At 39.1% G+C, this 25,713-nt stretch overlaps 1 protein-coding gene across 9 annotated transcripts; it reads left to right on the forward strand.

Moving 5' to 3' along the window:
- The first annotated feature begins 162 nt into the window (after positions 1-162).
- Positions 163-25,708, forward strand: NFYA (nuclear transcription factor Y subunit alpha). 9 transcript variants are annotated; one of them, XM_028509636.2, is made up of 10 exons: positions 163-314; positions 6,560-6,707; positions 8,261-8,347; positions 11,109-11,255; positions 15,363-15,494; positions 15,695-15,800; positions 17,139-17,305; positions 18,399-18,572; positions 19,372-19,473; positions 24,054-25,083. In XM_028509636.2, the coding sequence occupies exons 2-10, from the start codon at positions 6,633-6,635 to the stop codon at positions 24,105-24,107; spliced, it is 1,044 nt and encodes a 347-aa protein (XP_028365437.1). In that variant the 5' UTR covers positions 163-314; positions 6,560-6,632; the 3' UTR covers positions 24,108-25,083. The 9 variants fall into 9 exon arrangements, with proteins under 9 accessions (XP_028365437.1, XP_035879971.1, XP_035879970.1 ...); XM_036024078.1 differs by having other exon boundaries at positions 17,157-17,305; XM_036024077.1 differs by having other exon boundaries at positions 8,261-8,344.
- Positions 25,709-25,713: the final 5 nt, after the last annotated feature.

Genomic DNA, 25,713 nt, shown 5'->3' on the forward strand with positions numbered 1-25,713 from the left:
GCCTGCGTATTCCTTCCGTCGGGAGTGCTAGCTAATCAAGGCAGTGGGCGTGACTTCACCGGACGCCTGCGCAGTGCTCATCCAACGGGAGTGGGGCAAGCCCAGAGCGGGGGTGGGGGGATTAGGGGGCGTGGTCGCAGAGACGCCTGCGCGGAGGCGGTTGGAGGGAGGCCCGATTCCCCTTTGTTCAGGTTCGCCATTTTGCGAGGCAGCGGCAGTGGCGGCGGCAGCGGTGGCTGGAGCCTCTGATTGGGTTTCGGAGTCCGGTACTGGAGCCAATCAGCGCGGGCAGCGAACCGGGGGAGCGAGGCACGGTGAGTGTGAGGAGCCAATATCCAGCGGCCCAGAGCCGGCCCCAGCGCCCCGATTGGCGGGTCTCGCTGACCACTCAGGAGAGGCCCAGATGCCCGTCGAGCCCGGGGAGTCGAGCTGAACCTAGCCGAGTAGGGTGGCAGGTGGCCCCGGCTGAGAGCTTGCGAGCTCCGCGGGGCACTCCCGACCAAGGCCTGTAGGGGGCTGCTCCGCGCGGGAATGGCGTCCCCCGGGGCAGGCACCTTGGGGTCCAGATTCCTACAGGGTGCTAGTGCCAGTTGGGGATGTGTCCCGGTTTCTCCGACCCTTAGACCAAGGTTCTCAGGCTTCAGGCTCAGGAATGATTGGCCTGTCTGCCACGAATACCCCTACACTCAGGTACACACACGCGCCCCCCTCGGTAGTATCCTCCTGGGCGTTCCAGCCTCGTATTTAAGCCCAAAAATCTGCCCTTCCATTCTCCATGCTCCGACCCTCGGGACGGGAAACCTCCCCCGCGAGGGGGCCCGCGTCCCCCAGCCCTCTGTGAGCCCTGTCGGTCTGTCCACAGCCCTCCTGGGGCTGCAGGGAGGCCTGGAAAAGATGCGCTCCTCGGCCGTAGGGCCCCTAGGGCAGTGAGGAGAGGGAGATGGCCCGTCCCCGCTTCGGCGCTTTGCTGGGCCGTCCCTGCAGTCTCCCTGGAGGGGAATTGGGAGTGAGCCACTGTGCCCACTCCCCCTTGCTCCGCCGGACCCCTCCTTACATCAGGCTCAGCCCGGGTTCCCGGGCCGGCGCCGTTACCACCCCCTTTTGGCTCGTCATTTCCTCTCCTCCCCGCCCAGCTTGCCAGGCAGGACCGCACACCTCAGTCTTGGAGTCCAAGCAGGCGGCCTCCCCTTTCTTGCCCGGGCGCTAAAGCCAGTCCACACGTGCTTGGAATCTCACTCTTAGAAGCTTGCAAGGTTTTGCCGATCCTTTTCCTGGAAGCTGCACGACTTGCTTTTTCGTGTTCTATCCATTGCTTATCCTGTGAACTCTCCCTCCCTTGAGAATGTACAATTCGTTTTTCTTTCACCTGTCTGTGTTAATTTTGAACGTGGCAAGCTTGATTCATTGGCTCAGTTCACAACTGTTTCTTGGTTTATATTTTTCTAGTACACTTTCTAATTCCATATTAACTTTTTTATTGTGGGGTCTTCCTTAGGGTGATAAGAAATCTGTTGACAACCAGGTATAGAGCAGTTAGCATGTACCAGGCCATCAATCTATGTGACGGGGAGGGAGTGGATGGATGTAAATAAGAACCTTCCCTGCCTGGGGGAGATTGACAGGTGAACACTAATCAATACCTAATGGTTAGTGCTATAATGGGGCCAAGTTCAGTTTTGTGAAGTATGGTACTGATACATGAACTACCAACAGCCCGGTGGAAGGCTTAATAATGCAGCCATGCTTATTTGATTGACATCAGGATGATAGGATTTCCTTTTAACAGGAAAGAACTTTGCTTAGAAAGAAGAACTCGGACAGAGGCACCAGATTGTGCTGTGTCTGTGAGGGGGAAGATAGAACAAAGGCAGTGGACAGTAGGGGTAAGAGTTTAGGCTGGACAGCCTAGTTGATAAAAGCACTTGTACATCTTAAAGAATATTTTGTAAGGTTTGAAAAACAAGTTTCTGACTGGTGGGGTCTTGTCCCATAACAGTGGCTTTTTGTCGGGGGAGAAAGGGAGATGTCCCTAGGACTTGAAAATTTTTTACTTAGCGGGCTCTTTGGAGCATACCCTTGCCTTTCTTCCCTCTCAGATGTGCATCTTTATTTTTCTCTCCTAAACTCTAAGGGTGCCGGTGAGACTTGAAACAGGCAGCCTCTCATCCCGCACTTACCCCCTGAATCTGTCTCCAAGGCCCCCTTTTTTCTGACTTTGCAGTGAGCTAACAGCAGCCCAGCATGACTTGCTTCTTTCCTATAATATTTCTAGGGAGCCAAAGCAGAGCACCACCCAGTCTCTCTCCTGATGCTTCTTCTGCCTCAAGCCCGCCCTTTGTCCTTCACTGTCCCAAGCTTTAACAAACATACTCTCAAAATAAAAAATAGTGACAAAAAAATAAAGTTTTTACCTATGTGAAACATCTAGTGCAGTCCCTAGCATATGGAGTAGGTCTTTAGTGTATATGGTGCCTGTGTTTCTAATCACATTTATTAAGGTCATACAACTGGTAGGTTTCAGTAAACTACTAATCCAGTGTTCTTCAAATCTTACTATCCACACTTATAGACGGGGCAAGCACTTTTGCTAGACTTTCTAAAAGACAGTTATAGTCTGGTTACTTGTTTGCCAAACACCTAGAGCTCCCACCTGTCTGCAGAAGAACTTTGCTTGGAATTTTGAAACAGGCATCCAGCCTCTTACCTTTCACTTGACATATGGGGTTTTTTAGTCTGCTATTCATATGCTGAAATGTTTGTGCCTTATTTTTTAAATCTTTATTGATTTTTAAAGAAAAAAACCCATCAATTTGTTGTCCCAATTATTTATGCATTCATTTGTTAATTGTATGTACCCTGACTGGGGATCAAACCCAACACACTGATGTACCAGGATGACATGCTGACCAACTGAGCTACCCAACCAGGGCCTGTGTCCTTGTTTCTGTGCTGGTTCTTCATTGGAAGTACTCCACCCCCTCACTCAACTTCACGTATAAATCTTTCTTGCCACCTTTTCCTAAAGACTTCCTTGATTTACCTATTCCTAGCTGGAAGAAATCTCTGTTCTCCAGATTTCCTTCTTACTTTGTTTTTCATAAGTTCCAGTATAGATTTTTACTTCTTTACTAAACTCAAAGACTCTGAAGTCAGGATCTTTGTCAGATTTCTAAAGGTATTTCTAAAACCTTTAGAACCATGTCTGGAGCATGGCACATCATTAGTGGAGAAAAGGAGCAAATTAGGAACGCTAATCCAGAAACCCCTTAGACAGCGAGGAAGCTGGACAGCTCTACAGTCTTTAATCAGAGATCAGGACCCATTTGTTAAGTTGGCAACTTAGTGGGCTAATGATGGTGATTTTTTGTAATAAATTGGAAAATGTCAAAGTATCTTATAAAAGATAAGTATTCATGAAACTTGTTTCAGTTACCTTTTTAATGTTATGTGTATAGTGACTTGTAATAAAATCTGTTTCTTACTATGAATTGTAGTCAAAGAAATTCAAAGGCCACTATTCTAGGCTTTACCTCATAGTGATTATCAAATATAGTGATTTTAAGGGATTTTCACATGCTTATAGTTGACTTTCTGGAAGTTCTAGCTCTAAAATGTATGTGAGTCCACATAAAATGGATTCCTAGTAATTAGCTACATTTCAGGACCTATGCCTTGAAGTGGAAAGAAGCAAATTTTCCCACTAGCCAGAATAAACACATACTGTGAGGGGGAAAAGGTTCAAAACTTTGAGTTAGAAGCAAGAAATAGACTAAATCTGGATGACTTTATTTTGTCAGAATCTTGGGCAGAGAAGCACTTGAGGAGAGACAATGTCAGGTTTTATTGCAGTTGTGCTAAGTGAAGCTCACTGTAGTAGGAACATAAGGCTCCACTGAAGGCAGTCGTGTTACAGCATTCACCATTAGCAGTATTGCGTTCCAGACAGAATCGCTTTCACATTAATGTGAGAGAGAACTGGTGCAAGATTGAAGCTGCCTTCTTTTTTTACCCTGCAAAGTATAGTGGGTTTCAATGTTTTTCATTTGGAACATTTGTGTTATGGGATAAATTAGTTAAAATCTGCATGAACTATATATTAGTAATTCCTGTACTATTTGAGTAAGATAAATTTCTGGAAATTAATGGTCAAGGAAAGAATCTCATTCAGTAAGGGGTATTGAAATATAGAAGACGTTCCTTCATGATCCTTATTTCCAAATCAGCTTTATTGAGATATAATTTAGATACAAAGGGTAATTATTTTTAAGTTTACATTTTGATGAACTTTGACAAATTTATACACCAATGGAATCACCACCACAGTGAAGACCCAAAACATTGCCACCACTCCAGAAAGGTCCAGGGTCTCTATCCCAGTAAACCTCCCACTTTCCCTCCCCTCACCCCCCCCCCCTCCAGTCCCAGGGAACAACGATCTGCTTTCTGTCTCTAGATTACTATTGTCCTTTCAGAGTTTTGTATAAATGAAATCACATATACTCTTTTGTATCATGACCCTTAGTTCTTTAGTTGTACATATGTATCGCGTGTACCGCAGTTAGAGACAAGATGGAATTTGGGGAAGATTTTTTACTTCTCTGGCAGTCACTTAGTCTGGTTGAAAACCTGATTATCTGTCCTGTTCCTGCTATCTCCTGGAGCTATTCAGTCAACCAATTCAGAAGAAACTAACGTAGAGATCAGAGTGTCACTTTGTCAGTGTGTAATGAGAAAGTAACTATTGAATTTACTTGTGTTCCTGATCATGTATGCTGCTGATTGGCTGACCTATATGTAAATCCAAATGAAAACTAGGTATTTGTTTGGTATTTCCATTAGAGCAAAGGTAGTGAATTAGAGAACCATATAACAAGATGCACGATGCTGTGATGACATAGTCATCCTGTTACTTACTTATGACTTATACATCACATACCGTTTTAGTTGTGATATGCTTAATTAATTTTTGTTCAATTTTTTCTTCCAACATTTTAGTTTTAAAAGTTTCAAACCTATGGTAAAGTTAAAATAATTTTACAATAAACATCAGTGTACCCACCACCCGGAGTCTACCATTAACATGGTACAGTAACATACTCGCCTTTTCAGATATCTGTTCATTCTTACACCCATTCATTCATCAATCTTTTTTTTTTTAATTAATTTATTTTCAAGTAAGTTTTCGACATCAGTACACTTACTCCTAAATATTTGGACATGCACTTGAATATATTTTGTCTTCTTTCACACAATATTGAGACACCTTATAAGTGATTAATGTCATTCACCATGTGTGGATTTATGGAGAGGGGTGCCATGCTTTGCTGCTATAATTTTAAATGGCAGCTTAGTTAGCTCACATAATTTTATCATTCTAATTTTAGAGTTTATAAAGTTCTAGAGAAAAATTGAGGGAAAATATTTACATTTTGTTTATATACCTGTACCTCCCCCATATTTCCAAAGTGATTACCCTTACATTTTTTAAATCAAGTCATTATTCAAGGTTCTCAAATATCACTTCGATTTACTTAATTGTGTCCTTATTTCAGAAAGGAGTATTCAGTTGTTAAAGTGTATAAGAATGGTAAATTTGGACATTGACTATTTGATATTAATTTAATGGGTTCTTACTATTATCAGTGATCCTATAGAGACACAATATCATTATGGTAGAATGATAAAGACAAAAGAGTCTTTACTCTATAGAGATAGATGCTAAAGTATTTGTGGACTTGGTAGGGATAATATGGTGCCTGGGATTTCTTTAAAGAAATCCAGGGGTGGGTGGAAAGTGGTTGAGATACGTGTGAAACTCGATTGACTGTGGGTTGAGAATGGTTGAAGACGGATGATGACTCTGGAGATTCATTATAATGATCATTACTGTTGTATATATTTGAAAATTGCTATAAAAAGTTAAAATTACACAGTAAAGGGTAGCATATTATTAAGCATTCAAATTCAAGACTGGGAAAACTAGTTCTTTTTAGAGAAAATTGTAGCCATTTAAAATGTTTCATTATATTTAATCTGTAAATAATTATTATCAGCATTAGTATATGGCAATTCCTTGTTATTTCTAGCTCTGGATTAAAATGCAGATCCTAAATCTATGCTAGTGCTTTCTTTCTTAGCTCCACTTAATGGAGATTTTGGTAAACAAAATAAACATTTGGCTTCAGATTGAGTAATTTACTTATTAAATAATAAACCCTGGAGTTTTAAATTGCTTACTATAGTAGGGAACTAGAGTAACATGTGGCAGGCAATAAATATGTGTTATAAATTAAACTGTCTGTTCTCTAAAGACATGTGCAGACTTAAAAATCTGTTAAGTGAGCCTTGCAACAAAGTGACATCACAACATAATGAGTATTTCTAAGGTGCAAGTGTTGCTCTTTTAGTATTGAAAGGTTAGGTTGCCAGTGAAGTGACTAAAAGCATTTTTAAAACATGAGAAATAGCAAAATACAATGATAAATTATCAAGGTTAACCATTTGGCAAGGCCTTTATTGACAAATCCCACTCTTGTTATTTTCTCAACATTTCTAATAGGAGTGCATCTCACAGTCTTCTATACCCTCCGGAGTGAAACTCACTGTGTACCAGATTTCAACTTGGAGGGACCATGGAGCAGTATACAACGAACAGCAATAGTTCAACAGAGCAGATTGTTGTACAGGCTGGACAGATTCAGCAGCAGGTATGAAAGTAAGATTGCTTTAAATATGACAGCAGTGGAGCTGATAATAGCACTACTCAATTGGGATATTATTTGAGAGGTACCAGATCTTATAAATAATGGGCCTGATGATTTGTGCTGAAGTGCTTTTTGAAGATTGAATTTGTTGTGAGTTCTCTCCCATTTTCTGTGTTCAGAACTTTGCATCCAGTTCATGACTACTGAGAATTTGCTCTTCATAGGAGCCTGGTTTAATAGTAAGTTGCCCCTTTGATCTTTTTAAAACTCAAAACACCTAGTCTATTTCAGATGGAAATTGGGAGTTTTTGTTTTTTTCTGGATTCAGTTTGGTTGTTTCTCTTCTTGATCAAGCTAGTGTGTGATCTAGTAAGGCTTTGGACACAGTATACAAACCAAGATAGTCAGCTTCTAAGAAATTCACTGTTCTTTGATTTGATCCACCATAGGCTTACTCTGTAAAGTTCTACTTTACCATAAGGATGATATTTAGACAGCCACTCTTCTGGATAAGCACACATTAGAAAGGAATTCTCTGCTGCTGGTTTACTACTAATTAAATGGGTTGCTTTCTTAATTTATGCAAAACTTACATTTTCTGGTGCTTATATCTGATTTTAGTGAAACTTCTCTTGTTTTTCTCCCTCGAATAAAATAAATTGTTAGGTATCAATTTAATCTTAGGCCAAGATTGGGAATATTTTGTTTCTAAAATGGAATTTAGATAATATAGAAAAGTAGTTAGCAGGGAGGTCAAAGGAAGTTTGGATGGTGAGTTGTCTAATCTAATGATCAAGGGAAGGAGCTACTCTTGATAAAGAGAGTAATTAAACTCCTTTGCTGACTTTCCTTCAGCACACCTGCTGTGGCTCTGGCAGCTTCCTTCAGCTACCCTCTTTGTAAAGGGGATTCCACAAAGGGCCCTCCATTCACACCAATGCCCTCGTGGGTGAATTATTGTCCTGTTAGAACTTACCATTACAGGACATAAAAATTAGGTTGGAAATTGCTTGTAAGGTAGTCCAACTAAGTATAAGTAATCTTAGTTTTAGGACATGGAAGCAGTGACTTCATGAAAATGATTTTGGTTCACAGTGATTGCTTTGTTCTTCCTTTCTAGTGATTGCATTTGAGCCCCAGAAATTCTTTATTGTAGCTTCAAAGCTGTTAAAACCTTTGTTCTTGTGAACTCATTTAAAGGAATAAAAAGAGCATTAAAATAACTTTGTAGGCAAAAGGACCAAATGCCTATTTCTAGAGGGAAGGTCTACATTAAAAAATTTGTGTTAATGATGACAACTGTTCTTGACCTTTTTGAGTTGTGGAAGTGTGTTTTGAATTCCACTCTGGGGACAAATATCTTTATCTAATATCTTTAATCCCATTACCTCCTACAAAACAGCTTCAGGTAGGGAGTCTGTACAATTTGAAAGTCCTGTGTAGGGTGGGGCTGTTGAAAGAAACTCCCTCTACTATAAGAGGTAAGGCGATCTCCTGTCTTGAACCATACATTTCCTTCCTGACACATTTCAAGCTCTTCCTGTTCCTGTTCTCAGCAGCAGGGTGGTGTCACTGCTGTCCAGTTGCAGACTGAGGCCCAGGTGGCATCCGCCTCAGGCCAGCAAGTCCAGACCCTCCAGGTAGTGGTGCCCTCTCTGATTCTCTGTAAGCACTGCATGAACTTTTCCTTTCCTCATGTCTGGTGCTGTTCGTGGTAGGATCTCAAGGAGGAATGGCAAAGTCAGCTGCATGTCTTTGATGCTAACTTGTCTTTGAGGCTTATAACATGCCAATTTTCTAACGTTTCATGCCAAGTTATGTAGTGATTCTAGTATGAATTTTCTGGAAACAGCATTTGGCTAGGTGTTTCTTTGGGAATGCCTTGGAAAGAATTGTTACAAGTGATGTTAGAATTTATTTAGAGCCCAAACTGCATCAAATTGCATGGTGAAATTTCATGAATTATAATAGTAGAGAAGAAAATATATGCATATTAGCTAAGCTAGATTGTGCTTCATTTCACTAAAAGGACAAGTCAGCTGCAAAATAATCCTTGTACTTGGCAACTTTTATCTAATGACTAAATCCTGTTAATCTCCTAACTGCTGCCTTTTACTGGTCCTTGGGGAGAAGATGGCCTGTCTTTATTAGATCTTCAAAGATTATACTGTCCCTCCAGGTTGGACACAAGTGGGGTCTGCTTTCCGTAGGTCTTAGGTGTTAGAGCCACTATTAAAAATTCTTACTTAAACAAGGCAGTCCCCTAACATTATGTTGTCCAAGTTAAATATCTTAAATTGGGCTGATATTTTGACCAGGTCCTACATAAATTTATGGGTAGAAGCATTAGTCTCTTCTGTGTCTCCAGGTTACTTTTACTAAAATTACCATATTTTTGAGAAACTGACAAGACTTGAGTGCTTTATATTTTTTCCTCCATTTAAAGGAAATGTTTCAAAGTCGGATATAGAATGTAAAACCAGCATCTCACTTGATTACTAGTACTGCTAAACATTCTGTAGTTAACTACCCCTTATTATAATTGTTTTACTTTACCTTTTGGGCCCACCCCCACATCTGCCACCCATCCTGTGTACTGATGATATACAGCCAATTGTTAAAATAAATTAGCTGAAAGAACCTGAACTCGTAAGTTTTCCCTACCTATATTTGTATCTCAGAGTTCAGCAGCTTGTAATTCATGTTTTTCATGCTTGCTTCACCTTATTGATATATAAAATATTGTCATTAACCACTTGTGGAATGGGAATGTAACATGCTCTTAACTGTATGGCTTTTTGTTTGATGCATGTGTCTTTGTAATCATTTATATGTTGTAAATTCAGTGGGTTCCTTGGAGTCTCAAATGGTTTATTATGTGCACTTACAGCATGTCAACAAGGGGAGAAGTTGTGATGAATAGCCAGAAAATTATTAATAGTTGTGCCCTAAAACTTGTATTCCCTGCCTATGTAGATTTTATTTAAAAGAAATGGAAATACTCTGTGGAAGTAATGGAAACCATTCCTTAAGGGTCTTATTATTTTGGCGAATTTTAAGTAGTCCTTTCAGTTATTCATGCAATAAATATTCTGGAAAAAATCTTTCCTGATGGAGCACATGCAGACATTGGTGTAGCAAAGGGGATTTAATTTGGGGTAGAGAAGTAAGGGAAGGAGAAAGCATGAGAATTGGATTGTAAAATCCTTAATACTGAAGTGGAATTCCTCAAGGAATGGCTTAACAAAAGCTAAGAGTTTGAATATTTCCAAAGATTCTAGTACACTTCAGAGGAGCTCCTTGATTGATCTTGTGATTAACTTTATTTGAACATTCTTTTACTAGCATTAAGAATGAGTATTTTAGTCTTATAAATTATTTTTGTAATGTTACAAGTAATTTCTCAAAACAAAGATAGAACCTGAAACTGAAAGTTTTTGACTTTTAGCTATTCCGTTGAACATTCCATTTCACTTTTAAAATGGCCTGGGCGGGGGGTGGCTTCTAGAAAGCATTCTGTTAGTTATTAGGTATTTTTATATTGGGACTCAAGGTGTTACAGAGCACTTACAATGTCCTGGCTTCTAGAGTATTCTGTTTATGGGAACTTGAAAGGTGGGAGTTTTTTTTTGGTATATTTGAGTGCTCTAATTTCCATATTTGTCATTGCTTCTGTGAAAGTTAAAATAACTGCAGGCGTTGCAAGGTCCAGTGTGGAGAATTCCACCAGATACTGCAAACTGACCAGAAAATATTTCTCGACAGTTTTTACTAGTGGGCTCCTTAAACAACTACCAGACTAGAATTCCCAGAGTAAGGTGAAGAGGGCAAAGGATGTACATTTCACTTATTCTTGAGAAGCTGGGGAGAAAGGGTCTTCTACGTAAGATTCTAAAGCAGCTTGCTACCCTGCCTCCTGGAGTCATTGCTGGATACAGTTTGATTTATTCCCCTCAGGTTATTTAGAATTTGTGCTTAACTATCATCACCACCATCACCTACCTTTCTCATTGCCTCCTCTTCAGCACTTACTAGAGACCATTGCTGGATATTAGTCTAAAAAGGCAAATAGTCTTGACATTTTTATTAAATGCTTGTTGTGGACTTAGCCTGTATTTAGTGGTAAATGCCTTATATGTATAGAGACTTACAAAGACTAGTTGTACTCCATTATATCTGACTTTAAAGCATTCAACTTGGCCTTCAGTCAAAGATACCGTAGATGCTTGAAGAAGAATGAATTTGAGGACAAGGACTTGAGACTTATTATCTTAGGATCTCCTACCTTTTTCCCCTACCCCTCTAGCAAGGCAGCAAAATAGTTCCAGCGATTGTCTTTTAACATTTGTAAAACCCATTTTGTGTCTTATGTTATTTCATTGTTCTTATTTTATTTCCTTCCAGGTCCAGGGGCAACCATTAATGGTACAGGTCAGTGGAGGCCAGTTAATCACATCAACTGGCCAACCCATCATGGTCCAGGCTGTCCCTAGTGGACAAGGTCAAACCATCATGCAAGTACCTGTATCTGGGACACAGGGTTTACAGCAGGTGAGTCGTATGAAAACATGTTCAGACAGAACATTAGTATAGAGGTTTTTAAAGAATAATTTATTACAAACTGTTTGACAGTTGGTACTGTTGCATTTAATTGCTTCCTACCTTCTATTTGCATTTAGTTGATATTCCACCTGTATTGTACTCCAATAAAGCAAGACTAGACAGAAATTGTAGTCTGGTAAGGACTATGTTAGGCATGATTTTGAATCAATGTAAAGAGTATAAAAAGATGGGAATCTAGTTTAATGAAAATAATTCACTGGGTCACCTATGTTGGCATTTCTAGTCAGGGAGGAAGGGAATTTACAGTCTGTTTTAGAGGTTCCTGTTTTTGCTCAGAAATGTTACTCTTTTCTTTCCATGTAAATAATAATTGAGTTATCCAGAAAGTAATGAAAAAGAAAATATTTCTGTCCATATCCATCACACACACCTAATACTATATTTGGAGCAAAATTTATAACCTTAAATACTTAATTTTTAAAAAAAATGAATGGTATTTTTCATAGGAAGTTAGGAAAAGAAAATGAACAAAAAATAGGTTCATAAATCAAATGTTAAAGTTTTCCATATTCTCTTGTAGTTTTTATGCATACTTTTTTTCAGACTTCTTTATTTTCCATGAAAACCTCAAACAGATACGCAAATAGATAAGTAATACAATTAACTTGCAACGTACTAGCCAAGACTCCAGTAATGTTCACAAATGGAAATTGGATGAAATGTCCCTTGAATATTTTTAATTTATAAATTCTTGCCCCACTCTTTTTCCTTGCAGTTTATTTTTATGCATACTTTTTGAGCCTGGTTGTACCATGCATGTAGTTGTATTTTGTTTTGTTTTCTTAATTTACTGTATTTCCACCTAATTTTTTAAAGTAAGTTTATTTATTTTTTAGATTTTATTTATATATCTTTAGAGAGGAGGGAAGAGAGGGAGAGAAACATTAGTATGGGAGAGATTCATGGATGCATTGCCTCTTGGCATGCCCCCAACTGGGGACCCAACCTGCAACCTAGTTCCCTGACTGGAAATCAAACTGGCAACCCTTTGGTTCACAGGCCAGCACTCAGTCCACTGAGCCACACCAGCCAGGGCTAATTTTCTTATTTTAAATTCCTTCATAATGGTCAATCAATTTGAAGAATCAGATTTGCAACTTAAAAAGTATATTTAAGGTTTTTTCCTTTGTTTTCATTTATGTATTTACTTTTGCTTTTAGAGGTAAGGTTGCTGCAAATTTACTTGAGCATGATAGTTTTATTTTTCAGTTGAATTAGTTCTTAGAGCAGTTTCTTTGGAGTTGAGGGATTGTTGGGATAAAGGGTAGGAGAATTTTTAAAGTTGGTGTATTTTTGCCACAGTAGAATTGTGGTTAGGATTAAAAATAGTTTCCACATTTTTCCATGAATGAGTGTATGAGGCTTTAAATATATTTTCAGTATGTGTGCTTTACTCTGTTTTACACTGCTGTTTCATTTCTGTTGTTCCTCTCATTGTCTCCTCTTTGGCCCTCCCTTGTCATGCCTGCCTTTTCACTCTTGAATGGAGACAGTGTGATACAGGGCTTGCAACAGTGTGCTCGAGGTACAGTGACCTGACTTTTCATTCCCAGGTCTGCCATTAGACAAGCTTTTGGATCTTGGCCAAGTCATTTGATGGTCAGTTTTCTCATCTGAAAATGAAGTTTATATCAGGTGATTCCAAGGGTTTATTTCAGCTCTAAATTCTATGAATTTATGGAATTTGATTAATTAATATATGTATGCACTTATTTATTTGACTCTAAGAGTCTCTGACAGGGTGATTTATTATATTCTCTTCCCTCTAAGCAGGACTGTAACTAATCAAGCCATCTTGGTAAAATTGCTTTCTTGTAACATATATAAGCCTCTATCTAGGTAAGATTCCATAGCCTTTCTTAGAATACTTAAGATACCCATTTTTTTTGTAAGAGGTTGCTTCTCATTGTTTTTAAATAACCATTTATTTTAGAAGAATACTTGTTAACCTTTTTTTATATTGCATTCTCTATTTTAGAATTCTAGTGAGACCGTATGCTCTCTTAGAAAAAGGTGTAGATGTCCAGATACATGGAAAATTTTGCATACAATTTTAGGTGACGATCCCTGGCTTGATATAAACAATGGAACTGGAGTAGAGAGCCAAGAAATAGATTGAAGAATATTGGAAAATAATATAAAATAATAGTGAAGAAGTGGTTTTAGAATGATACACATGTATAACACAGATGGACTTAGAGGGTATTATGCTAAGTGAAATAAGTCAGAGGAGGACAAATACGATTTCAGTTATATGTGGAATCTAAAAAACAGAAAAAGATATAGGTACAGAAAACAAACTGATGGTTGTTAAAAGGAGGGCAGCAGGGGGAGGACAAAAAAGATGAAGAGGGTTGAGAATTACAAACTTTAAGTTATAAAATAAGTCATGGGTATGTCATGTATGGCATAGGAAATACAGTCAGTATCGTGATAACTTTATGGTGACAGATAATGACTAGATTGATTTGTGGTGATCACTTCATAAGCTACATACTCCTGTCAAATCACTGTGTTATACACCTGAAACTAATATAATGTATATGAACTCTAATTTTTTTTCTTTAAAAAAAGAATGATACAGAAAAAGAAAATTAATCTCTACCTCAGACTAGATACAAAACTACTTGTTAGATTTCCCTGCCTGGGTGGCTCTGTTGGAGCATTATCCCATACACCAGAAGATTGCAGGTTCGATCCCTGGTCAGGGCACATACGTGGGTTGCATGTTCAATCCTTGGTCAGGGTACATGTGTGAGGCAGCCAATCGATGTTTCTCTCTCTGTTTCTCTCTGCCCTTCCTTCCTTCCCTCCCCCAGCTCTACAATCAATAAACATATCATAAGATGAGAATTAAAAATAATAATAACAACTTGTTAGTAGATTAAATACCTAAATGTAAGAAAAGCATACTGGGAAACTTTTAGATTCTCATTATAGGAGAATTTTCTTTATGCTGTGGAGTAGAGAAGGGTTTCTTAAAGATACTTTTTTGGAAAACTGATTTAACTGTAGTAGTCCCCCTTATTCATGGGGGACATGTTCCAGGATCCCTAGAGGATGCGACACACCATGGATAGCACCAAACCCAAATATTGACAGGAATGGATGAATGTATTATAGTGTGATTATTTAATGTGATACTTTTCATCAAGTGAAATGAACGAACTACTTTTATTTCAACTGGCTATATCTTGAAAATAATGTTGACTAGAAAAATAATAAATTATATTTTAAAATAACTTACAACAAGAAACAATATGGTGCCATTTATATGAAATTTATAAAATATGATCTGTAAGGAGTGTCACCAGCTTTAGTATAGTGATTTAATTTATTTTTTTCAACATTTTATTATAAAAAACTTAGACAAAAATGAGAATGGCTGCCCTGGCTGGCGTAGCTCAGTGGATTGAGTGCGGGCTGGGAACCAAAGTATCCCAGGTTCGATTCCCAGCCAGGGTCCATCCCTGGTTTGCAGGCCATAACCCCCCAGCAACCACACATTGATGTCTGTCTGTCTGTCTCTCTCTCTCTTTCCCTCCCTCCCTTCTCTCCCTAAAAAAATAAAATAAATAAAATCTTTAAAAAAAATGAGAATGGTATGATAAATCACCATACCCATCTTCAACAGTTACCAATATATAATCAGTCTTTCTGATTTCATCTGCATTTACCTACTTTCTCAAGAATTATTTTGAATATATGATACATCATTTCACCTGTAAGAAATACTTCAGAATGTATTATTAAATAAACATGGTTTAAAAAAATAACATGACCGTGTCAGCATTATCATCTTTAAAAAACTGACATTGATGCCTTAATATCATCCAGACAGTAGTCAAAATTCCCCCATTGTTTCATGAGTGGAAAACATGCTAATCTCTCACAAATAAGAGCAGAACAAGACTTCTGCCTCCGCCCCCCAAAGCATTTTCCACTCTGTAGAGGAGTTTGGGTAACTAACACTCCAGGGCCAAAAGAGGCCAGTGTCAGCGGAGTACTAATCTTTCTTTTTGTTGTCTTCCACAGATTCAGTTGGTTCCTCCTGGACAGATTCAGATCCAGGGTGGGCAGGCTGTGCAGGTGCAGGGCCAGCAGGGCCAAACGCAGCAGATCATCATCCAGCAGCCCCAGACAGCTGTCACGGCGGGCCAGACTCAGGTGATTCCACTAGCTCTGTGAACACAGGAGTACAGCTGATTTGTAAGGCTCAGACGGCTCAGCCTAGTATTTCACATGTAGTAGAAACGTGGTGGGGGTGGGGACTATCAAAAATATTTTTTAAGGAAAAGACTACATGGTCTTTTTTGCATGTGATGTCTTAGAATCTGTTAAATTGTGTCATGATTTATTTCCTACAGACACAGCAACAGATTGCTGTCCAGGGGCAGCAGGTAGCACAGACTGCTGAAGGGCAGACTATCGTCTATCAGCCAGTTAATGCGGACGGCACCATTCTCCAGCAAGGTAAGTGTGCCCGTTCATTTTTGTCTACTTTTGGGGGGGGCATCTTTTTCATCCCTTGAGCAAATGATGCTTCAGAAATTTAGTGATGACCTCTACATGACACATTTTTGAACAACAAAATAAGACTTCAAGTGTCCATTGATTGTTGGTTCCTTGTCACCAATATATGACCAACATTGATTCCATTTGTAGGAGTCCCTACAGTGGTTGTTAAAAGACTAGTCCTAGGGATTATGTAAGCTTTTAATCATCTCTGGGAAGAAATATTTTTAAGCAGGAAGATTGGAAATAGGAGTTTCTTTGTTGATAGAGGGAGACATGGATCAGAAGTCAGCTTGGCATTTGGCGTATCATTGCTGCTTAGGTGTATTTTTTTCAGGGCCACTTCATTCATAATTTATTCCAAAAAATACTTAACATATGTCTACTATGTATGCAGAACTTTGCTAAGAAAGAAGAGCTTTCTTCTCAAAAGTCTGTAGTCTAATAAAGGAGGCATACAAGTGAACAAACACAGTGCAGAGCCCTGATAGAGGTATGTTCTAGGACCAGATGATGCATAAAGAGGGGAGAGATGAAATGTGGCTTGAGGGGGGAATATATTTCAGAGAGGAGGAGATGGCCCAAACTGAATTTAAGAGCTTTTGGAAGCATTCATCATAGTTGAATCTAAAAAGGATGTCTCAGATTCCATGACTAAAGGTTTGACTTGGGATCAAAACTTAGTGATATACAAGATCCAGTGAATGCAGTGACCATGCACTCTCATATGACTCAGAAGAGGGCCTGAACTGGATTGAGCACTGACAGGAGCTCAAGAAAAGAATGGTGAATACCTCTTCAGGTGCTGCTGTTGATAGTTTGGGGACTTGGAATGCTTGATTTAATTTTAAGTTTTAGACCTGCAACTGATTGGTTCATTGTCAATTAGGAGGAATAGTTTGTAAGTTTATAAAATCTTCATCCTGAAACAGATTGTACATATGTACAAAAACAGTGAGTATAGCTATAGTCAGACTGACCCATGAAAAAAGGGGAGGCCTCCAAACTGCCTCACCACCCATTGAAAGTTACTGAAATGCCCAGGAAAGTATCCACTTTAAGGATAGATTTATTTAGAGCTAGAACCCAGGCAGTTAATAGAATTTCAAAGATTGTGATTACACGGGTTTTATATTGTAAACCAGGAAAAGAGTGAATGAGTGCTTTTTTCCCCCCACTTTGTGTTGTTTAATGTGTTTTTCCAGGGTGAATGAGTGTGTGCCAGATAGAAGAGGGACTAACTGTGTTCCCTTCTTTCTGTGTGCCTGTTTTTTTTTTTGCTTTATTTTCTTAAAGTTACAGTCCCTGTTTCAGGCATGATCACCATCCCAGCAGCCAGTTTGGCAGGAGCACAGATTGTTCAGACAGGAGCCAACACCAATACAACCAGCAGCGGACAAGGGACTGTCACTGTGACACTACCAGTGGCAGGCAATGTGGTCAATTCAGGAGGGATGGTAATGGTAAGAATATTGGTTCTTCAGCTCACTGTTCTCATCTGTAATTTATTTTTCTATGTATCTCTTTGTCTTTGAGAAATTCTTGAACTGGCATTTTGATGTCTGTTATAAAACTTGTTTATAATGTTGACCTCTTGGAACTGAGATTGATCCTTAAGGCACTTCCAGACATTCACTTTTACAATAAACATTACAGCCAACCATAATTTATTCTGAGGACTTTCTGCATGCCAGGCATTATTCTTAGTGTTGGAGATACAGTCACCTTTAAACAGATATAAATGTCTGCTTTTATGTGATCTTATTCAGAATTCAAATAATGAAGGGACAGTTAGATTACTAGTCTTTGGCAATTGGAAAATACATTGTTCCTAGGATGAAACAAGAAATAAACTAAAAATTAGAAAGATTGTATCAGAGAAACGGAAAAGTGTGTGACATAAATATATAGGAAAGATAGGGGAGGAGAGTTGGGTGGTGTGTGTGAAAGATAAATCCTCATCTATCAAAATAGGATGTCAGTACATAGTACCAAAAATGAGTAAGTTAAGAATTGAGTAGTAGAAGCTTACACAGAGGTAAAGGAAACAACTGGAAGAAACAATATAGACACTCAAAGTTATTACAATTGGGGAGGGAGTGAGGCCAAAGAGACTTGTTTCTTCATACATATAGTACAGTATTTTGTTTTTGTTTGCTTTGAAAAATTAGAATCATATAGTAACTTAATTAAATTGGCTGTATAATTATAGACATTGAATAGCACGTAAAAACTTGTACCTATTTTTCTTTGTACTGCTTTATTGTCTTATGATTATTGTTCTGGACATTAGATGGCAGCAGACATTCCTAGAAAATGGAGTCATACGTGGACAAGAATTTGGACCAGGCTATATCATTTCTTAGCTCCTGGGTCCCCTATGACAATCATGTGTAATGTTTGTTTAAAATGCATTTAGTGTAATTCTTCTCCAGGAAATGCATTTAACTGAGTGCCGTGTAAAAGCTACTGTTGGTAGTATTCAGGGATAAGAAACTGTTTCCTATGTCCTTACTTCATGTAACTACTTAATAAACTGGTTTTCTCTTCACACAGATGGTGCCTGGTGCTGGCTCTGTGCCTGCTATTCAAAGGATCCCTCTACCTGGAGCAGAGATGCTTGAAGAAGAGCCTCTCTATGTGAATGCCAAACAGTACCACCGCATACTTAAGAGGAGGCAAGCCCGGGCCAAACTAGAGGCAGAAGGGAAAATTCCAAAGGAAAGAAGGGTAATATAACATTGAGAAGCCTGTAGGAAAAGAATACCAGGGTTCTCCTTTGGGAATTAATTACCTTTTATATGGTTTGTTTCCTTGAGTACCTTCTAAAACAATTAAAGGTAGATAGATAGCTAGTTAGCATTTGCTGTTACTATATGCAGCCGCAAATGTAAAAACAAAATAACAGTGGCTTAAACAGATCTTTTATTATAGAAAAAAAGTCCAGAAATAAATTGTCATAGGCTAGTAGCACATTTCCACAGTCCTCAAGACCCATTCTCCTATTCTGTTCTATCTAATACTCTTAGTGAGCTCATTGTAGGCCAGGATAGCTGCTTGGGCTCCAGCCTAGGAGCAAATGGAACAAAAAAGGCAGCTCTCTTTCAAGAAAACTTTCAGGAAGCTTTATGTATCTCATTAGCAAATGTTTAATTACATGGCCACACTTACCTGTCAATAAGAGTAGGAACTGAGTGTTTACTGAGTAACCATTTGCCCAACTAAAATTTGGTCTGTTAAAGCAAAGGAGAAAGATATGTCTACTGGGAGGAAGGTAGTGATTTCTGTGATATCATTGGGGAGTCTATTATTATTATTATAATCATGTAGCATTCACAGTTTCGTGGTAGTTATATATGGTTAGCAGCTATCTCATTTTTTTCCAAAGTTTTCTTCATAATTCAAAGTCATAATTACCCCTGGTGGCTTTGATCGCTGCTTTTCTAAACTATTAAATTTGGAATCTTTGTATTAGATAACTATGTTGGTTCCAGCTAGTAGTTAAATGGTTTTATTTCTCTTGTTTTAGAAATACCTGCATGAGTCTCGGCACCGTCATGCCATGGCACGGAAGCGTGGTGAAGGCGGACGATTTTTCTCTCCAAAGGAAAAAGATAGTCCTCATATGCAGGTAAGAAGACTTACACCTTTCATCCTTATTACTTTGTATTTTCTTGGGTGGAAGCCTTGGCATTATCCTCTACTATTTTGACAGTAAGGACTAATCATATTCTCTAAATTGAATGCAACATTGTGTACCTTCAGCTTAAAGCACTAAAGGTCTTCAACCCAGTGGCCTTTTCTCCCCATTTTTGTCAGTTATTAATGTTAATTTTTTCTTGAAATTTTCACTTGTCTTGATTTTCAAAGAACAATAGCAGCTAACACTTCACTGCCATGTGCCAGTCATTATGTTAAGTACTTTTATAAGCACCTTTTCTCACTGAATCTTTACAGCAACCTCAAGCCCCATGAGTTAAGAATTACCTTTCCGCCCTGGCTGGCGTAGCTCAGTGGATTGAGCGAGGGCTGCGAACCAAAGTGTCGCAGGTTCGATTCCCAACCAGGGTACATGCCTGGGTTGCAGGCCATAACCCTCAGCAACTGCACATTGATGTTTCTCTATCTCCCTCCCTTCTCTCTCTAAAAATAAATAAATAAAATCTTTAAAAACAAAAAAAGAATTACCTTTCCATTTTAGAGTTGAATCTGAGGTTCAGACAGGTTAAATAATTTGCCTTAGGTAAAATACTTAGTAAAATGGTACAACTGAAATTTAAACCCAGGCAGTATATGAGGTCTCTCTGGAAAAAGTCCAGCCATTGTTAATACAGTGAGAACAGTTTGTGCGACATTGATGAAACCTGGCAGCCACAGAGAGTGGGCTGGAATGTACATGCATGAACACTGACAACTTGACTGTAGTAGTCAGTGGAGGCGGTAGATGCCATTGAATGAGCATATGTACTGTGTGGCTGTCACATTCAAAATGACTGAGTACAGCAACAAGTGTGGCACAAACACTTCAATGAATGGTCAAGAATCTCTTGAGTGATCCATGTTCTGGAAGGTTCGCAACAAACAGAACACCTGAGAATATTGAACATGTATGGGCTGCAATCAACAAGGACTGGTGACTGACTGTGTGAGAGCTAGAAGCTGATCTGGGGATTCCAAAAACTGTGTCTGAGATTTTGGCACAGGATCTTGGCATGAAATGTGTCGTGGCAAAATTCATTCCACAGCTTCTGCTACCAGAGCAGAGGGAACGTTGTGCCTCAGTTGCTAATGACTTGATTCAAACCACTACCAATGAACCACATCTCCTCAAGAAGGTCATAACCAGAGATGAATGGTGGGTCTACAGCTATGGTCCAGAAACCAAGGCCAGGTCATCCTAGTGGAAGTCGCCTGGTTCTCCATAGCCAAAGAAGGAAGGTGTGGTCAAGTTTCCACAAGATCAAGACCATCTTAACTGTTGGTATTTTGTTGTTGTCTTTTTTTTATTATTGGGAAGGTATTGCCCATCATGAGTATGCCCCTCCAGGCCAAACAATTAATAGAGTACTACCTCAATGTTTCCCATCAGTTGATAAATGCAGTACAACAAAAATGGCCACAGCTGTGGGCAACTGGTGATTGGCAGCTTTATCACAACAACATGTCCACTTGTGCATCATGTCTTGTACAGTTTTTTAACAAAACATCAAATCACCTAGGTGATTCAGCCTCCCTACAAAACAGATTTGGCACTCTGCAACTTCTGGCTTTTCCCAAAATTAAAATCACCTTTAAAGGGAAGAGATTTCAGACCATCGATGAGATTCAGGAAAATACGACAGGGCAGCTGATGGCAATTCCAACAAAGAATTTTGCAGAGTGTTTTGAACAGTTGAAGAGATGCTGAGAGAACTATTAAGGTCCTAAGGTCCCTGCTTTGAAGGGGACTAAGACATCATTGTCCTGTGTACAGTGTTTCTTGTCTCAGATCTTCTTCAATAAGCATGTTTTTCATATTACATGGCTAGATACTTTCTGGACAGACCTCATAATTCCAGACCTTATTCTGTAACTGCTGTATTATACTGGTTCGTAATCTGATTCCACTGGTTTTATTATATTGGCATTTCTGAGTCAATATATCCAAAATAAAACGCTTGATTTTTTTCTTTTTAATGCCTCATCCCACTCATCTCACAAGTGACATGTCCATCCACCCAGTCACTAAAACTAGAATTGTCTTGGTTTTGTCTCAAATAAAATTTGAATCAGTTTACCTTTTTCCCTCCCATTGCTGTCAGCTTAGTCTAATCTTCTATCTTTTGGTTCAATTAGTGTAACAGCTGCCTACTGATCTCTCTTCTTCCATTCTTGTGCCCTGCTTGTCCATTATTCACATTTTAGTGTGATCTTTTTTAAATCTGTATCGTATCACATCACTGTATTGTTTAAACCCCTTCTACTCCTGCCCTTGGCTGCATTCCTTGACAAACAAGATCTTGCATGATCTAGCTCTGGTTTTATTTTCTCTTCCTCTTTGGTCTTTATGCTCTCGCTACACTGTTTATTGGTTTCTCTCCTGCCATTAGAACCTTTATCTTTAAAATAGCTGATCTGTAAAGCTTTTCACTCTGCACCTTTTTGCATGGCTTTCTCCTCATTATTTAGGTTTTGGTTTAAATCTGAGAGGCTGTCCCTAGCCCATCCTATCCAGAATAGGTCTTTCCTATCCCATTATTTCCCCTCATCTTCTTTAGAGTGTAATAATAATTGAAGTGTTTTATTTGTATAATTGTGTAGTGGTTGTCTCCTTCACGAGGCTATCAGCTATGTAAAGAGTAGAGGATTGTTTTGCTTTTAGTCTAATGCCCCATCCAAAACAAGCACTCAGTAAATGTTGAACTAATGGATTCCTCGCATTTACTGACGCTTCATTCTGTATGACTATCACATTGCACCTGCACTATTGTCATATTGGTCTTTGTAAGATAATGCTTTTATAATGATGTCAGGCCCCTGCTCAAGGATGCATGCTGGTTTCTCATTTCTTACTGCATCACATCTCAAAACTATTTCTGTGTGACATCTAAGCTATTGCCCTTCATCATGCCTCTCAATAGTCATAGTGGGATTTCTCAGTATCCCCACACATGAGCACTGATTCCTTCTATGCTATTAATTCATACCTTCTGTGCTATTAATTACTATCTGTAGTAATTCCTACTCTCCTTTCTCATTACTTTTTCCTGCAGGATATATATATAGAGATGCCAGCTATGGGCATTGTGCTAGGAACTCTCCTAATTCCATGAACTAATAATATGACCTCAGTCAAGTTACTTAGCCTCTTTTAGCCTTAATTCACCTTAAAGTGGATGCTAATGTTACTTCACAGGAATGTTGTGGGAATTTCATGCAGTAAGTCACATTAGGCACCTGCTTAGCCTAGTGCATAGTGAGAGCTCAGTAAATGCTATTGTTGTTCTCACTCATTGATCAAGACCATGTTCCAGTCCTACCACCTACAGAAATCTTTCATCTCCTTGGATCATGCCAAATCAGCCTTTAGAGCCTTGGTGTGGAAGAACTGAAGATGGGTTACTGTGGACAGTTGCAAAAAGATTCCACCGACAAATCCTTGTCTTAACACTGCAAGTTTTAAGTATGAGACAGCAGGCAGAGTTTAGTGGCAGGAATATTGAGTGGGTACCAAGAGATTTAGGAGTTGGTCCTTGCTGGGCTCCTAACATTTTGACTCTAAACATAATAAATCAGTTTTCCCAAAACTGTATCTATGCCTTGGTGTGGAAGAACTGAAGATGGGTTATTATGGACAATTGCAAAAAGATTCCACCGACAAATCCTTGTCTTAACACTGCAAGTTTTAAGTATGAGACAGCAGGCAGAGTTTAGTGGCAGGAATATTGAGTGGGTACCAAGAGATTTAGAAGTTGGTCCTTGCTGGGCTCCTAACTTTTTGACTGTGGTCCTAGTAAATCAGTTTTCCCATCTGGGCATCAGGTTTATCTAGAACCTTTAGGCTATACTATAACCTCTTAACAAAGTGAATGTATTAAAGTAACTAAATTCTGATGTCACTTAGCTCTGCTAAGTGCTCAGCATTTAAATATGATGGTCAGAAAATAATGACACAAAAATACAGCATAATAGCTTCTCATGGTCTTTTGCTTAGCTACCCCTAAGAAACCTTAAACATTATGGTAGAGCACATGGGTATGCTATCCACTCTGGAATGTTTAGTAATGGAGTGCCAGGCCACATTTTTAATCCTTTTAAGAGTAAGGTTGCCATGGCTAGAGTTGCCCAGTGGATTGAGTGCTGGCCTGTGAACCAAAGGGTCACTGCTTTGATTCTCAGTCAGGGCACATGCCTGGGTTTGCAGGCCCAGGTCCCCATCAGGGGTCTTGTGAGAAGCAACTACACATTGATGTTTTTCTCCCTCTCTTTCTCCTTCCCTTCTCTCTCTCTAAAAATAAATAAATAAAATCTTAAAAAAAAGAATAAGGTTTATTATCTCTTTGATTCCTAAAGGAGCTGCATTTTAATCTATGTATTCAGACTTGTATGTAGGCCTTTGGTTTACTTGGTAAAACTGTATCTATGCCCTTGGTGATAAAGTGGTGATAGCCTCAAGTTTCTGTTGCTTTTGTAAAGGATTTTTCCTCATTATTATTCTTTCTTTGTCTCTAGGATCCAAACCAAGCAGATGAAGAAGCAATGACACAGATCATCCGAGTGTCCTAACCCCAGGCCATGTGATGGGCCTGATTAAGGTCATGTTCCTCACCATTGTTCCAGGAAATTGATCAGTTCTTCCAATGGGACACTGATGATCACATTCTGCCCTTTTTATGGGACAGAAACCCACTTAGTTTTTAATAAGTGGCTCAGTATTATAATTGCAGCAATGTCTGGCAAATTGAAGTGGCAAGCCTTTCTCACCCCTTCAGTCAGGACCTGTTTTAGACCGTTGATGACATTGACATTTCATGGATTAGGATGATGCAAGGGACTCATGCCAGCCCAGCAGTACCACACACAGCACTTAAGTTGACTGGTGAAGCCAGCCAACTAATCTCGGCAGAGGAGAATAACCTTCTCAAGCTAAACTGAATTCAGGGAAGCTGGAGCCCACTCCCTCCCATGGAATCTAAACACCATCCATCCCTCTGGTGAGGGATCTCAGGCTAAGTAAATGGACACTTTGTATTCAGAGATGACTTCCAGGCGAGGAAGCTCTATCTCATAATGTGGAAATAATAAATTCTGAGATACATTCATCTAATCTGTGGTAATAATAAGAATTTCTGTCTGCCCAGATGATAGGTTGGTATTTTTGGACTCCAGCCAAGAAAAAGCTAATTCTGGGGATAGAATGATAAAAAAAATCAAGCACTAAAAGTAATAATTGCTGAATCCTTTTTAGCTTTGACCAGTTGTTGTCTTCTTGTCCATCTGTTGACAGGTCATCTGGACTATAGTTCCTACTATAGCTACTTTTAAGACAATTTAGAAGGTTTTGGAACTGAAAACTTCCTTTCCTAACTAAGTAGAGAACAAAACAATAACATCTTGTGTGCTGAAGTGCTGAAGACAATGGTTGTAACTCCTAAGCAGAGAGACAAACTAGAGATTTTTCAATCATAGGCTTGGTGACAGCATTTGGAAAACAGAAGGGTTTGTGTGTGTTTCAGTCTAGAGGAAGAGAGTAGTATATATATCCATGTGTTGTCATTTGGCGTGATTTTTCAGTGGATGGATGCCTGGGATGGATTCATTAAGATGAAGAGAATAATTTACATTGACACTATAGCATTTTACTAAGAACAGAAAGGGAGAACTATGAGATTTTGTCCTTGACAATTTCTGGAAAGCACTATTCAGTCAAGCTGTTCTGGGTGTTCTCCAGGTTACCTGCTAGAACTTGAGGTGGATGTCGACTTCAGTCCTGCAGCACTTTGTGCTGGCCCCAGAAAACAGACATTCTCATTCTTCCCATGGCAGCTGACTCTTTGGTTCCAGTTTTTATTTGTTCACCCCCCGCCTCCTTCACAGGCCTTGTGCAAGAAGGTTTTCACATTGCATCCACACATCCTGGGGACAGGTTACATACTGGAAATAGAGATGCCTGCAGTATAAGAAACTGGGCCACGATTTCTGTGATGAGTTATGTGCCTCGCTTCTTTTCTAGACATTATACCCTGATAGAAATAAGATGTTTCAGAAGAGTTTCTGCCTACTCTGGAAACAAAGAAGGAAAACTTAATTCTTTTGAGGAATATTTGGGTTTGATTTAAATACCAAGAGTAAAGATTGGCTTTTCTATTTTACTCTATATTAAGAGAAAAGA

Source organism: Phyllostomus discolor, chromosome 4, assembly GCF_004126475.2.
Source record: "Phyllostomus discolor isolate MPI-MPIP mPhyDis1 chromosome 4, mPhyDis1.pri.v3, whole genome shotgun sequence".
Classification (NCBI taxonomy): Eukaryota; Metazoa; Chordata; class Mammalia; order Chiroptera; family Phyllostomidae; genus Phyllostomus; species Phyllostomus discolor.

Bases quoted from the DNA above. Each gene is read 5' to 3' on its own strand.
- NFYA (XM_028509636.2), top strand. From the start codon at position 6,633: ATGGAGCAGTATACAACGAACAGCAATAGTTCAACAGAGCAGATTGTT. The intron at 15,801-17,138 runs GTAAGTGTGCCC...ATTTTCTTAAAG, and splicing joins CGGCACCATTCTCCAGCAAG to TTACAGTCCCTGTTTCAGGC. The intron at 19,474-24,053 runs GTAAGAAGACTT...CTTTGTCTCTAG, and splicing joins AAGATAGTCCTCATATGCAG to GATCCAAACCAAGCAGATGA.